Below are 15,389 nucleotides of genomic sequence, written 5' to 3'. Positions count from 1 at the left end.
AGTGAGGAAGCAATGTCTATCTCCACTTTATAGTTGGGGAAACTGAGGCTGAGAGGGAGAAGTGGACCCAAAGGCTATACACCTTGTTCATGGCAGTGCCAGATAGGTTCTCTGGCAGGTCTGTGGTCTCAACCATTAGGCATCCTGTCACTCCAAGCCAGGAAGTGCCTGGAAGGTCATTGCACGTGATAGGGACAATAATAGTTAACACTCATCCTCATCGCCCAAGACTCCATGCGGCATCTAGGATGGAAACTACTTTGGAGGTCGTGGTGAAGTATAGTAACCTCCATCTTGGGTAAAAACTGCTGTTTAAAATTTTAACCCTGCTATTCTGGCTTCATAAACATTTGCTTGCTTTAATAGGGAAAATAAGACTACTCCCCATTCCAGAGAGGCCATAAAATATGCCCCAGACAGAGCTGTCAGTGCTGGCGCCAGGCCAGGCCTTGAGAGATGGTCTCACGGCCCTGTCCCAGCACACAGGACTTTTTCTCAGAAGGTCCGGAAGTCTCATTCCGAATTTGGAAGACAAAGAGCTGAAAAACATATAAATTGAAAAGACTTCCACCATATCGGGCCCCAGAATTTGAGAAGCAAGAGATCCTCTGGACCCACTAGCGCTAGCGAAAATGAACAGGACTCCAAATTAATTTGGCTTATTGATTAAGGCGTCTTCTGATTTACAATATAACAGTGGTGGTGGATGTCGCAGCTATGGGGGTGCAGGGTGTGGCAATCCTGGTACTCTGGGGGCCGAGGACAAATCCATGGGCATGGTTAGGGTGGGCATTCTATGGCTGCTGACATCCATTGTGCTGACAAAAGTTCTACGGCTTCTATGGAAAACCTTGACCTTAAGGGAGAGAACCAAGATGGCGGCATAGGTAAACGCCTGTGCTTGCTGCCTCCTACAACCACATCAAAATTACAACTAAAATACAGAGCAACTATCATCCAGAACCACCAGAAAGCTGGCTGAGTGGAAGTCCTACAACCAGAGAAGTAACGAAGGAAGCACACTGAGCCCGGTCTTTATGCCAAAACAATAAGGATGGCTGCTTCTTTAGAAAACTAGAACAGAATGGCCGAGTCACATGAGTTTAACTTATTGGAGAGCGAGGGTCTTCAGAGCTCCCATCCTGTCCGGCTACAGCACTTACCACCGGAGCTGGTAAACTAAGGCCTGAGCCAAAAATGGTTGAAATAACTGAAAAAAGTTCAACAAAAGAATGTTTTTTTTGTTTTTTTGTTTTTTTTTTAAATATATTTTATTGATTTTTTACAGAGAGGAAGGGAGAGAGATAGAGAGTCAGAAACATCGATGAGAGAGAAACATCCATCAGCCGCCTCCTGCACATCCCCCACTGGGGATGTGCCCGCAACCCAGGTACATGCCCTTGACCGGAATCGAACCTGGGACCCTTCAGTCCGCAGGCCAACGCTCCATCCACTGAGCCAAACCGGTTTTGGCAACAAAAGAATGTTTTGTTAAAATCACATAAAATTCTAATGCTGAGGACTGTAAATAAAGCTTTATTGTAACACGTAAAAAGGGGGGGGGGAGAAAACCTTGACCTTAAAACAATTTCCCAGAGACTCATCAGCTCAATTTCAAAAGATTAAGAAATCTGCTTCTTTCCACCTATAGTTTACAACAGATGAGCGTCCACTGCTTGTCACTAGAACACAGGAGTCAGCCTGTGTCCATCACCCAGATTAGATTTCCTGGGCATCTTAAATAATTGAGCACTTAAATTGCAAATGTCAACTTCTCATTGTGGCTCCTCTTGTCAAGCTTATTTTTAAGTCTAATAGCAACTATTTCTCCTGTATCCCATATCTTACAATGCTAACATTTTCATTAAAAAAAAAAAAATCTTAATCTTCCTTTAAAAAAAATAGTGGTTAACACTGTGCCAAGTACCTCACACATATGGACCCATTTTACAGATGAGGAAGTTGAGGCCTGGAGAAGAGAATTACCTTATCCTGGGTCTCACAGAGGGAAATGGCTCGAACGCAGCACGGTGTTCTCATCCAAGGAGCGAGAAGCCCTGCCCAGAGATCTGTTTGCTTCTGCCCTTGTGAGTTAGAACATCTCCTCCTCTGGGCTCTCTGGCCCTTCACCCTGCCCTACTCTCTGGCCTCTCCAGGGACCAGAACTAACCCCCCTCCAAGCACCTCCACCCAGAAGCCCAAATGGTTCCCCCAGAAAACAGACAGAAGTCAGATTCACAGCAAAAATATTTATTTCTTTTTGTAAGAAGTTTGAGGGCAGGTGGGGGAGGGGAAGAGGAGAGAAGCTCCAGCGCTGGCACCTCTCCCCTCACCCCATCTAGTGCATTTTTAATGGCTACGAGCACCTGACAGCGATAACGTCAGGAAGGGGGGGTCTGGACCCCACAGCGCATGTTCGCTGGAACAGCAACGTCTGAAAGGAAGAAACCAAGGGTGAAACCAAGGGGCCCCAGGAGGTGCCCTCCCCTCAAGCTTGAATGGGACCCAGAAATCCTCAGGGCCCTCTTCTTTGGAAAACTGGAGTTGTAGCCCTGAGCCTCCTCCTCCCTCAGACCCAGGAGTCCAGGCCCCCAGCCCCTCCTCCCTCAGACCCAGGGGTCCAGGCCCCCAGCCCCTCCTCCCTCAGACCCAGGAGTCCAGACCCCCTCCTCCCTCAGACCCAGGAGTCCAGACCCCCTCCTCCCTCAGACCCAGGAGTCCAGGCCCCCTCCTCCCTCAGACCCAGGAGTCCAGGCCCCCAGCCCCTCCTCCCTCAGACCCAGGAGTCCAGACCCCCAGCCCCTCCTCCCTCAGACCCAGGGGTCCAGACCCCCTCCTCCCTCAGACCCAGGAGTCCAGGCCCCCTCCTCCCTCAGACCCAGGAGTCCAGGCCCCCAGCCCCTCCTCCCTCGGACCCAGGGGTCCAGGCCCCCAGCCCCTCCTCCCTCAGACCCAGGAGTCCAGACCCCCTCCTCCCTCAGACCCAGGAGTCCAGGCCCCCAGCCCCTCCTCCCTCGGACCCAGGGGTCCAGGCCCCCAGCCCCTCCTCCCTCAGACCCAGGAGTCCAGGCCCCCTCCTCCCTCAGACCCAGGAGTCCAGGCCCCCAGCCCCTCCTCCCTCGGACCCAGGGGTCCAGGCCCCCAGCCCCTCCTCCCTCAGACCCAGGAGTCCAGACCCCCTCCTCCCTCAGACCCAGGAGTCCAGACCCCCTCCTCCCTCAGACCCAGGAGTCCAGGCCCCCAGCCCCTCCTCCCTCAGACCCAGGAGTCCAGGACCCCAACCCCTCCTCCCTCGGACCCAGGGGTCCAGGCCCCCAGCCCCTCCTCCCTCAGACCCAGGAGTCCAGACCCCCTCCTCCCTCAGACCCAGGAGTCCAGACCCCCTCCTCCCTCAGACCCAGGAGTCCAGGCCCCCAGCCCCTCCTCCCTCAGACCCAGGAGTCCAGACCCCCTCCTCCCTCAGACCCAGGAGTCCAGACCCCCTCCTCCCTCAGACCCAGGAGTCCAGGCCCCCAGCCCCTCCTCCCTCGGACCCAGGGGTCCAGGCCCCCAGCCCCTCCTCCCTCAGACCCAGGAGTCCAGACCCCCTCCTCCCTCAGACCCAGGAGTCCAGACCCCCTCCTCCCTCAGACCCAGGAGTCCAGGCCCCCAGCCCCTCCTCCCTCAGACCCAGGAGTCCAGGACCCCAACCCCTCCTCCCTCGGACCCAGGGGTCCAGGCCCCCAGCCCCTCCTCCCTCAGACCCAGGAGTCCAGACCCCCTCCTCCCTCAGACCCAGGAGTCCAGACCCCCTCCTCCCTCAGACCCAGGAGTCCAGGCCCCCAGCCCCTCCTCCCTCAGACCCAGGAGTCCAGACCCCCTCCTCCCTCAGACCCAGGAGTCCAGACCCCCTCCTCCCTCAGACCCAGGAGTCCAGGCCCCCAGCCCCTCCTCCCTCGGACCCAGGGGTCCAGGCCCCCAGCCCCTCCTCCCTCGGACCCAGGGGTCCAGGCCCCCAGCCCCTCCTCCCTCGGACCCAGGGGTCCAGGCCCCCAGCCCCTCCTCCCTCAGACCCAGGAGTCCAGGTTCCCAAGTGCTCACCTATCTGCTGAGGCTTTGGCAAGTTCAGGTTGTCCATGACCTTGACAAACTCCTCACAGCTGAGGGTGAGCCGAGGGTTCAAAGTCCGCTCCTCCTCTACAGTGGACACCGTGAGCCCTAGTGGCCAAGAGAGGGGGAGGAATGTCCATCCTTTGGGGCCTCAGGCCTCTCAGGACTACATTTCCCAGGAGGCTTTGGGGTGCCTCTCTGGACTGGAATGTTCCTGAAATTGCTATCCCTCCTCAACAGGCAATATGGGAAATGTAATTTCTCACAGTACCCTAACAGTGGTTCTCAACCTGTGGGTCGCGACCATCGGAAAACACATATAGCAGATCAGATATTTACATGACGATTCATAACAGTAGCAACATGACAGTTATGAAGTAGCAACGAAAATAATTTTATGGTTGGGGGTCACCACAACATGAGGAACTGTATGAAAGGGCCGTGGCATTAGGAAGGTTGAGAACCACTGGAAAGAGGCCCCAGGAAAACCCACGCGCCCCGGAATTCTAGGAGTTGTGGTTTCTACATCCACACTCAGTACACATAAGCACATGACCGTGCTTTGGCCAGAGGAGTCTCGGGGAATGGCAGTCCCATGCCCCAGAGGATCAGTGCTCCCTGTCAAACAGCAGTAAATGATGTAGGTCCCACACCCCCTCCAGGAAGCCCTCACCGTGGTAATCATGGGCCGGGTAGATCAGACAGTCTCCTGGAAGCGTGAAGATCTTCTCGTGGACAGAGCGGTACAAGGTCTTGGCACAGCCTGGGGAGGAAAAGCTCAGGGGTCAGTGGGTCAAGAGGACAAGAAAGAGAGGCCCCTTAACCCCTCCCCTTAAGAAAAGGGTATGAGGTAGCTAAAACCTCTCCCTCATTTCCTGCCGGTACCCCTTTATCTAGGAAGAGAAGGAGCGGGAAGGGTATTCTAGGCAGGTGGAACCGCGTGGACAAGTAACTGGGGAATGGAGAAAAATCAGCATGGCTGTAGACAAGGCTGGGAGGGACCCTGAAGCACCAAGGGACTGGGCCTCGCTCGGGGATGACAAGAAAGGGTCCGGGTGGGGAAGATGGCAGACACTGAAGGCATGAGGCCATGAGGAGAATGGCGCCATGGTTCCAACAAGGAGCCCTGCGTCCCCAGCTGGGGCAGGGGGAAACCTCTCTGGAATGTTCTTCCACCTTTCATCGCAGCCTAAATCCTCCCATTTCATGACTGCTTTGGGAGTGGACAAAGAGAATAGGAGCCTCGGAGAGAAAGACAGAGACGGAGATGGAGGGAAAAGGAGAGGAAGAAAGTTATCCACGGCCAGCTCAACGCGGCTCTGTCTTTCCCATCTCATCCAGTTTCGCCCTCCTCCCAAAAGGCAGCCAAATCCACCCAATCTATTGTCAACCCCACATTCTCACACACACACACACACACACACACACACACACACACACTCAAAGATCAGCCAAACCCTGAGGTTCTGAAACCCCCTTTCCACAGTGAAACTTCTGAATCTAAGTTCCCCCAGAAGCCAAACAAAAAAGGTGACACGGCCCCCAAGCAATCAGAGCACTGACTAACCGTTTCCTAGCAGCTAAACTCCTGAATCAAACCCCGCATGCCCCCACCCCGCCACACCTCCAGCAGCTAAACCCCTTATGGGGTTTTAAAATATGTCCACAAACTCTTCGACACTCTAAAAAAATATAACGTGAATTCCCTTCACCTTGATTTAGTGGTTTGGATAAGGGACTTGCATCTCATACATAAGTTATTGCAGAAATGACAGAGTTAACTTAGGAGACTAGGTCATTTTAAAAAATTAGGCTCTCTCTCTCTCTCTCTCTCTCTCTCTCTCTCTCTCTCTCTCTCTCTCTCTCATATTATCCCCTTAGAGAGAATCCGGCTGCCATGTTGCCATGACATTACTTAGCCCCACAAAGAGGTCCACTCGGGGAGGAACTGAGGACGCCTGCCCACAGCCAGGGCCAGCTGGCCAGCCACTTGAGTGAGCCTCAGGGAAGCAGGTCCTCCAGCCCCAGGCGAGCCGTCAGAGGACTGAAGCCCAGGCCCATAGCGTGACTGCAACCCCATGGGAGACCCTGCGCCGAAACCACCCAGCTAGCTGCCCAAGTCCACACTCAGACGCTCTGTGAGATGATAAGTGTTAATCACTGTTTTAAGCCACTTGGTTCTGGAGTAATTTCTTTCACAGCAACAGATAATTAACACACCCTGGAATCTAACTGTCCCCTAACGGCCAAACCCCTCAACCTAACTGTTCTCTGACCTGCTAACCCCTGAATCTAACTCTCCCCCCTCCACTCCGGCAGCTAAATGCCTTGAGTTTAACCCTGACTCCCTAAAAGTTGAACACTCCTTCATTCATTCTTCTGATACTTAAAACCCTGGTGCACACATAACCATACTAAGACCTCGGGTTGAGGAAAGGGGCCTGGACCTTGCTGGAAGTCCGTCCGCCCACACCCTCGGATGAGCAGGGCATCTCCAGTGAAGGCCATGCTGTGATCGTCCAGGACGAAGGTGACACAGCCTGGGGTGTGGCCGGGGCTGGCCCGGATCTCCAAGGCCTGCCAGGGAGGGAAAGTACAGACAGTCACCAAGAAGCCAATGGTCTGCCCTGGAATCTGACCCCAGGAGCCCCCACCCACCCCAGGGTCACCTCTAGATCACCTGTTTTGTAAAAAAATTAAGTTAGCTTTCCAGGCTCAAACCTCACACCAGCATAAACTCCAAATGAATTAAAGGCAAGAAAATAAACCATAAAACTGTGACAGCCTCAAAAGTACAAATGAATATATGACCTCTGGTTAGGGAAGAACATGCAAATCTGATCCCTAAGGTCATACATCGTTATGGAAAAGATCAATGGTTTGACTTAATTCAAGTTGAAGTCTTGCAATGCCAAAAACATCCTCAACAAAATTTAAAGGGAACAAACAAGCTGGGGACTATATTTGCAACACATATACCACATGGTCAGTATACTTCATATCCACACAGGTCTTGCAAATCAATAAGAAAAAGATAAACATACTAATATAAATATAGAATACTAACAAGTCATTAAAATAAAATTTAACAATAATATACACAAACTAGAGGCCCGGTGCACGAAATTCATGCACTGTGGGGGCGGGGGAGGGGGGTCCCTCAACCCGGCCTGCACCCTATCGCAGTCCAGGAGCCCTCAGGGGATGTCTGACTGACAGCTCCTGCATTGAGCATATGCCCCCTGGTGGTCAGTGCGCGTCATAGCGAACTGTCATTCCACCATTCAGTTGATTTGCATAATAGCCTTTTATTATACAGGATAGTTAATGACACAAAAATATGTTTAATATCCAGTAAGTACAAAAAAGCAGGTTACAGAGCCACTATACAGTGTCATTTTTTAAGAATTAATTAACTCTAAATATATAGTTTGTTCTTTAGACTTTTCCTACACCATCCTTTTTTATTTATTGATGAGGCGGGGGGGGGGGGGGGGGGCGGGGACGGAGAGAGAAAAAGAAACAACAACAAAAATCAATTTGTTGTTCCATTTGTTTATGCATTCATTGGTTGATTCTTTATTTAAATATATTTTTATTTATTTCAGAGAGGAAGGAAGAGGGCGACAAGGGAGAGACAGACAGAAATATCAATGATGAGAGAGAATTCTTGACCAGCTGACTCCTGCACGCCCCCTACTGGGGATCCAGCCCACAACCTGGGCATGTGCACTGACCAGAGATGGAACCCACAACCTTGGCGTGTAGGGACAACACTCCAACCAACTGAGCTGCCCAGGCAGTGCTTATATCAACCTTTTTTTAAAAAAAAAAAAAAATAGTGAACATGCAACTTTATAATTAAAATAAAACACAAAATTCAGGATACACTACATATCTAAACATAAAAAAATTAAAATCCTGGAAATACATATAGGAGAATATGTATATAAAATCTTGAGGTAGGGCTGAAACCGGTTTGGCTCAGTGGATAGAGCGTCGGCCTGTGGACTGAAAGGTCCCAGGTTCGATTCCGGTCAAGGGCATGTACCTGGGTTGCGGGCATATCCCCAGTAGGAGATGTGCAGGAGGCAGCTGATCGATGTTTCTCTCTCATTGATGTTTCTGGCTCTCTATCTCTCTCCCTTCCTCTCTGTAAAAAATCAATAAAATATATTTTTAAAAAAAATCTTGAGGTAGGAAAGGTTTTTCTAAGCATGACAGGAAATTCATAGGCCATAAGAAAAAATAGTAACAGATGTGGCCACATAGTTTAACTTCACTATAGAAAAGAACAAAATCAGAGTTAAAAGACTAAAAAGAACCCCAGAGACAGGTAGCAGCATGTATAAGAAAGTATTATAAAGTGTGAATAGCCATACATATTAACAGCTCCTAAGCATCAATAAGAACCCCCAAAAGAAAATGGGCAAAAGAAAAAACAGGAATTCATGGGAGAGGAAACAAATAGTCAAAAAACATATGAAAAGATGTTTGCTCTCCCTTAAAAGGAAGAGGGAGAATTGAATTTTTTAAAAAATATATTTTATTGGTTTTTTACAGAGAGGAAGGGACAGGGATAGAGAGTTAGAAACATCCATGAGAGAGAAGCATCGATCAGCTGCCTCCTGCACGCCCCCTACTGGGGATGTGCCCACAACCAAGGTTCATGTCCTTGATGGGAATCGAACCTGGGACCCTTCAGTCCACAGGCTGAGGCTCTATCCACTGAACCAAACTGGTTAGGGCTAATTTTAAAATCTTTATGTTTCACCTACCAGACTGGCAACTGTCAGTTACTTAGGGTGTTTGAGGAAAGCCTTCACATTTCCTGGGATGTGGGTACAACTCATACAGTCCTGTTAGAGGACAAGTTAGCAGTGCCTGTCATCTCAAATGTGCACGCTCTCTGATCTACCAAAGCCACTTCTAATACTGCCGTTAAGAATCCTGGATGCAGAAATGCCAGCCCAGGGAGTCCTCGTTATTTAAATCCCCACACTTAATTCAGGGAAGCAATTGTCAGGAAAAAATACGACCCTAATGATCTAACTTCTGAAACTACTTCCATCAGCTAAATCCAGGGATCAGTGCAAGCCCGCAGCTCACGCACCTTGCAGTTCCTCTGGCTCACACTGCCCCCTGGTGGCAAGTAAGCTCTTGGCTTCTTTTCCTTCGGTCTAAGTGTCTTCTTTTGCTCCAGTCTTCAAGTATTTGATCTCGGTATAACCATGCATGTTTTCTATGCCCTCTCTACTCAAAAACTCAAAATATCATTTCCCATTGTAGCTAAATACTCTGAGCCTCCATCAGCTAAACCTTTTGTAATTGATTTTTTTCGAGAGGGAGGAAGGGAAATAGAGAAAAACGAATCAATGTGAGATAGATATATCGATTGGTTGCCTGTTGTACACACCCAGATCGGAGATCGAACCCACAACCTAGGTATGTGTCCTGACCAGGAATCGAACCCAAGACCTTCCAGTGCACAGGACAACATTCCAACCAACTGAACCACACCAGCCGAGGCTAAACCTTCTTTTTTGTGGAAACAAAATAATATGAAGTGATGGATGGATAGAGGTGGAAGCTGTAACATTTTTTCAACTTGTCTGCATGCTTCAAATTTTTCATAAAATATTGGGGGATAACAGACTTGTTCCACACTTCAAATATTTAATTCCAAACAGCAGAAAGCACAGAAATCCTTACGTGGGCCACGAGATGACCACCCATTCCCCGTCTTCCCCAAACCATTAAGTCAGAATTTCAAAAGGGGGGCCTGGGAAACCAGTGTCTTGAGCAGCACCCCTCTCAATCAACAAGTTTAACAGAAAAGAGTAACTTTCTGACTCGACCACCCCTCGTGAGAGAGAGAGAAAATGTTCAAGTCTCAATGACTGCTTATTAAAACAGAAAATTCATTTTACAATGAAATCATCCGAATTTGGCCCACTATGAGTGTAAACGTACAACCAATTAAGAAAACCACTAGGGCCCGGTCCGTGTGGCTCAGTCAGTGGTTGAGTGTCAACCTATGAACCAGGAGGTCACGGTTCGACTCATGGTCAAGGCACATGCCCGGGTTGTGGGCTCGATCCCCAGTGGGGGGGGGGGGTGCAGGAGGCAGCCTATCAATGATTCTCTCTGATCATTGATATTTCTATCTCCCTTCCTCTCTGAAATCAATATAAATAAATAAATAAATAAATAAATAAATAAATAAATAAAAATTAACTATTGGGCAGTTTCTACTAAAGTTAAATATGTGTCAGTTCTGTGACCCAGCAAGTCAACTCCTTGGAATCAAGAGTAATATTGACCAAGAGATTTGTACAAGAATCAAAACAGCACTATTCGTAATAGCCTAAAACTGCAATCAGCCATCAAAAGGAGAATGGATACAGTATCATCATAAGTTCACACAATGAAATAGTCTACATTGGGGTCGGTAAGGTATGGCTGATGCATGGGGCCTGCCACTTGCTTTCATAAGGTCTGAAAGCTAAGAATGGTTGTTACACTTTTTCATGGTTGAAAAAAATAAAATAAAAGTAAGACTGATTATTTCATTGCACGTGAAAATTATTGAAATTAAAATTTCAGTGGCCGTAAATAAAGTTTTATTGGAGCACAGGCATGCTTATTCATTTGGTAAGAAAGCATCATGTATGGCTGCTTTCATGCCAACAGGAGAATTGAGTAGTTACAACAGAGACCATATCACCTGCAAACTGAAAACATTTACTATCTGGTCCTTCACAGAAGAAGTTTATCAGCCCCTGCTATATGGCAACAAAAGGAAAGATTACAACCATATGCAACATTATGTACAGCGAAATAAGCCCGGCCCTGGCCAGGTGCTCAGTGGTTAGAGCGCTGGCCTGCAGACAGAAGGGTCTTGGGTTTGTTTCCCAGTCAAGGGCACGTACCTCGGTTGCAGGCTCCCCAACCTCAGTAGGGGCATGTGTGAGGGGCAACCAATTGATGTGTCTCTCTCACCTCTCTCTCACTCCCCCCCACCCTTCCACTCTTTCTAGAAATCAATGGGAAAAATATCCTCAGTTGAGGATTTAAAAAAAATTTTTTTTAAATAAGAGAAGCCCAGTTGGTGTGGGTCAGTGGTTGAGAGTCAATCCAGGAACCAAGAGTTGCTGGTTCGATTCCTGGTCAGGGCACATGCCCGGTTGCGGGCTTGATCCCCAGTAAGGGGCATGCAGGAGGCAGCCGATCGATGGTGTTTCTCTCTCATAGATGTTTCTATCACTCTACCCTCTCCCTTCCGCTCTCTCTAAAAGTTAGTAAAAATATATTTTTTAAAAAATAAGAAGAACAAGAGAAAAGCCAGGCACAAAAGAGTACACGCTGTATGATTCCCGGCTATCAGGTCCAGAATAAGCAGAACTAACCTAAGATTAAGACAGAAGAATGGTCCCGTGGTGAGGTGCCAATGGCCAGAAAGAGGAACAAGGAAGCCGTCTGTGGTGTTGGGCCTGTTTTATATCTGAATCTGGGCGGTGGATACTCAAGTGTAAACATGTAAAAATTTACCAAGCTGCACATGTGCACTTTGTACTATATTATATGTATGTTACAACTCAATTCTAAAAAGTGGGTGGAGCCCTGGCCGGTTTGTCCCAGTGGACAGAGCATTGGCCTGAGGACCAAAGGGTCCCGGGTTGGATTCCGGTCAAGAACACATACCTTGGTTTCAGGCTCCTCCCCAGTCCCGGTCCTGGTCAAGGCTTGCGCAGGAGGCAACCAATCGATGTGTTTCTCTCACATCGATGTTTCTCTCTAGCTTTCCCTCTCTCTTCCACTCTCTCTAAAAAGCAATGGAAAAATATCCTGGGATGAGGAAATAAATAAATAAATAAACAAACAAACAAATAAGGTTTGGGGGGATTGGATAGGCTTGGCTCAGTGAGAGGAACATCGGCCCTCGGACTGAAGGGTCTCGGGTCCTATTCCAGTCAAGGGCACTGAAATCAGTTGCAGGCTCATCCTGGCCTCAGTCAGGGCACATGCAAGAGGCAACCAATTGATGTGTCTCTCTCACATTGATGTTTCTTTGTCTGTGTCTCTCCCCCTTCTTCCACGCTCTCTAAAAATCAATGAGAAAACATCCTTGGTGAAGATTAACAGAAAGAAAGAGGAAGGAAGGGGGAAAAAGGGAAGGAGGGAGGGAGGGAGGGAGGGAGAGAGAGAGAGAGAGAGAGAGAGAGAGAGAGAGAGAGAGAGGAAGGAAGGAAGGAAGGGGCCCTGGCTGGTGTGACTGAGTTGGTTGGAGCGTCACTCTGTGCACCCAAAGGCTGCAGGTTCAATCCCGGGTCGGGGCAAGTATGGAAGGCAACAAATTGATGTTCTCTCTCTCATCAATGTTTCTCTCTCTCTCTCTCTCTCTCTCTCTCTCTCTCTCTCTCTCTCAAATCAATAAGCATATCCTCAAGTGAGGATTTTAAAAAAAAGAAATGAAACACTGATATATGCTACAACATGTTTTTTTTCTGTCTGTTAATCCTCATCCAAGGACATGCTTTTATTGATTTTTAGAGAGAAAGGAAGGGAGAGGGGAGAGAAAGTGAGAAACATCAATCTGTTGCCTCCTGTACATGCCCCTATCTGGGATCAAACTCAAAACCTGGGCATTGCCCTGACCAGGAATCCAGACCTGCACCATTTCGGTGCACAGGAAGAACTGAACCACCTGGCCAGGGCTAGGCTACAACATGGATGAACCTGAAAAACATTATGATCCGTGACAGAAGCCAGTCACTTAAGGCCACATATTGTCTGATTCCATTTTTACAAAATGTCCAGAATAGTCAAATATATAGACAGAAAGTAGATGCGTGGTTGCTTAATTAAGGCTGTAGGGATGAAAGGGGGCGGGGTTGAGATGACAGCTAAAAGGTATGGGATTTTTTTTTTTTTGAATGTTGAAATATTCAAAAATCAATTGTGGTGGTGATTGCACAACTCTGTGATTATACTAAGTCATTGAATTGTACACTTTTAATGGGTGAATCGGATGATTGATGAATTAAGTCAGTAAAGCTGTTTAAAACAACAAACACTGAAGCTAAATCTACCTGGCTAAACCCTTCAACGTTCATTCATTGAAAACATCATTCACTTAATTTAACAGCGGGCTGATCTTGACACAAAATCTGACCATTTCTCACTCCTCTAAGACTTCTCAACCCAAGATGCACTTCAGCGCCTGGCTATTGTGTACAGTGTACATACATGTACAATGCATTTTGTTCATCTGCTTTCGGAAAAAGGCTTGAAATAAAGAGGCTGTAACCATTATAGCTAAATCTGCTGATTACACTCATTTCTGCTTAATGCTCTGACTCAAACTATCTCCATTTAGCAAAATCCTCTAATCTGAAGACTGATTCCTCACCCTGTCACCTGACATTCTGCCCCCAGGGTCAGCTAAATTCTCTATATCTTTTCTTTTCTTTTTTTTTTTTTTAGATTAAGATGCCTTTTATTTATTTATTTTTTAAATTAAATCTTTATTGTTCAGATTATTACATTTGTTCCTCTTTTTTTTCCCCCCCATAACTCCCCTCCTCCCAGTTCCCGCCCCACCCTCCGCCCTCACTCCCCTCTATATCTTTTCTGATCAGAAAAAAAAGCCCTGCCAGTTCTCTGAGGACAACTCCCCCAGCACCCTCCCACCCTCGCATTAACCCTGGGTTGCCCTTCTGGCCAGACACCTGCTGAGGGTGCCTGTGTGAAGAAAGGAAAGGCAGGAAGGAGCCTTTAGAGATCGTTCTGGTGTGAAGCAATCGCAGGGCTGGGCCAAGCAGACAATGCCTGGGGCACAACATTTAAGAAGGCGATGACTCTTTAAAAAAAATTATTAATTTGAGAGAGATAAATGGATGTGTTGGTCCGCTTATAGATGCATTCATTGATTGACTCTTGTATGTGCCCAGACCTGGGACGGAGGACGCTCTAACCCACGGAGCTACCCTGCCAGGGCCCCAGGGTGCTGACCGTGAGAGTGAGGCTCCTTAAACGTTGCACCCTAGGCCCTCGCTGGCCTCTCCCTCGTCCTGAGCGACTTCCTCCAACAGTGGCTCTCAGGAGACAGGCCTGGGGCTCTCCCTCAGCCCTGGTCTTGGCATTCCAGCCCCGCAATCAGCTTTTATGGAGATGCCAGGCCAAAGGAGTTGCCCCAGAGCTGCAGGAAACTCCCTAAGTGCTGTTGACTTAAAGGGCTCGGTCAGGACACACCTACCCAGAGCCAGGGGCCCGCCTGCTCCCAGAGGCGGAACTCGAGGGCCGGGGAGGGGGGAGCGGGTCAGGAACCCAGGCCCCGCGCCCCTGCAGCCCAAGGAGTCCAGGCCGCCACCCTCTCGCGGACCCGGCCTCCAACTCACGAAGCATCCAACTCACGAAGCGCCCGAAGCGGATGGACTGTCCGTCCTCTATGTGCAGGTCCGCCTGGGCCCCGCTGCGGCGGGAGATGACGGACTGGCAGCCGGGGAGCAGGGAGCGCAGCAGCCCGGAGCCCGTGATGTGGTCGGCGTGGCAGTGGGTGTTCACTGGAGGGAGGCAGAGGCGAGGTCCAGGAGCGCACAGGGCGGGGGGTCCCTGCCCCCCAACCCCCCCTCCCTATCCTCCACCCCACCCCTCCCCCATCCCCGGCCCGGCGCGGGCGTCCGGCCACACTGACCGGCGTACAGCAGCCGCAGCCCCAGCTCCTGGACCAGCTTGGCGTCCCGGGGCGCCGTCTCCAGAACCGGGTCGATCAGGACGGCCTCGCGAGCCTCTCGGTCCCCCAGCAGGTACGTGTAGGTGCAGCTCTTGGGCTCAAACAGCTGGGAAGGGGCGGGGGCAGGTGACAGCGCGGATCAGACTCCGGCTCGCGAGCGCCTGGGAGCCCGGCCGGGGCGCGCGCCCCGAAGATCAGAGGCAGCGTCCCCGCCCCCGGAGCCGGGGGCCCGAGGCCCCGCTTCCCAGGACGTCCCCCGCGCTCTGCGTGAAGAACGGGGACCCGGCCCGAGCCCGGGGCCCCCAGGGCCCTCCCGGCTCACGGCACCGGGACCTCCGCCCCGGCGGCCGCCCAGGCCCGACCCGCTCCCGCCGCGCTCACCTGCCGCAGCAGGACCGGCGCCCCCGCCCCGCGGTGCAGGCTCAGCTGCCGCCCCGCGACCCTCAGCGCGGCCCCCGCCATCGCGCGGCCGGATGGGGACTGAGCCCGGGCAGGAGCGTCCTTTGGAGCCGGGTGCACCTCCCGACCCCGGGGACGGGCCAGCGCCGGGCCCGCCTTAACGGGG

General features: G+C 50.3%; 1 protein-coding gene across 1 annotated transcript; it reads right to left on the bottom strand.

Moving 5' to 3' along the window:
* Positions 1-2,253: 2,253 nt before the first annotated feature.
* Positions 2,254-15,375, bottom strand: ETHE1 (ETHE1 persulfide dioxygenase). Its single transcript, XM_059666310.1, has 7 exons — positions 15,206-15,375; positions 14,786-14,930; positions 14,506-14,654; positions 6,537-6,666; positions 4,763-4,852; positions 4,081-4,197; positions 2,254-2,434 (listed from the first exon to the last, which is right to left on the bottom strand). The coding sequence occupies exons 1-7, from the start codon at positions 15,284-15,286 to the stop codon at positions 2,382-2,384; spliced, it is 765 nt and encodes a 254-aa protein (XP_059522293.1). The 5' UTR covers positions 15,287-15,375; the 3' UTR covers positions 2,254-2,381.
* Between the last annotated feature and the right edge of the window lie 14 nt (positions 15,376-15,389).

The sequence above is a fragment of the Myotis daubentonii genome, chromosome 15 (genome assembly GCF_963259705.1).
Source record: "Myotis daubentonii chromosome 15, mMyoDau2.1, whole genome shotgun sequence".
Taxonomy (NCBI): Eukaryota; Metazoa; Chordata; class Mammalia; order Chiroptera; family Vespertilionidae; genus Myotis; species Myotis daubentonii.
The sequence above is the reverse complement of the archived record's forward strand: the minus strand, read 5'-3'. Positions and strand labels throughout refer to the sequence as shown.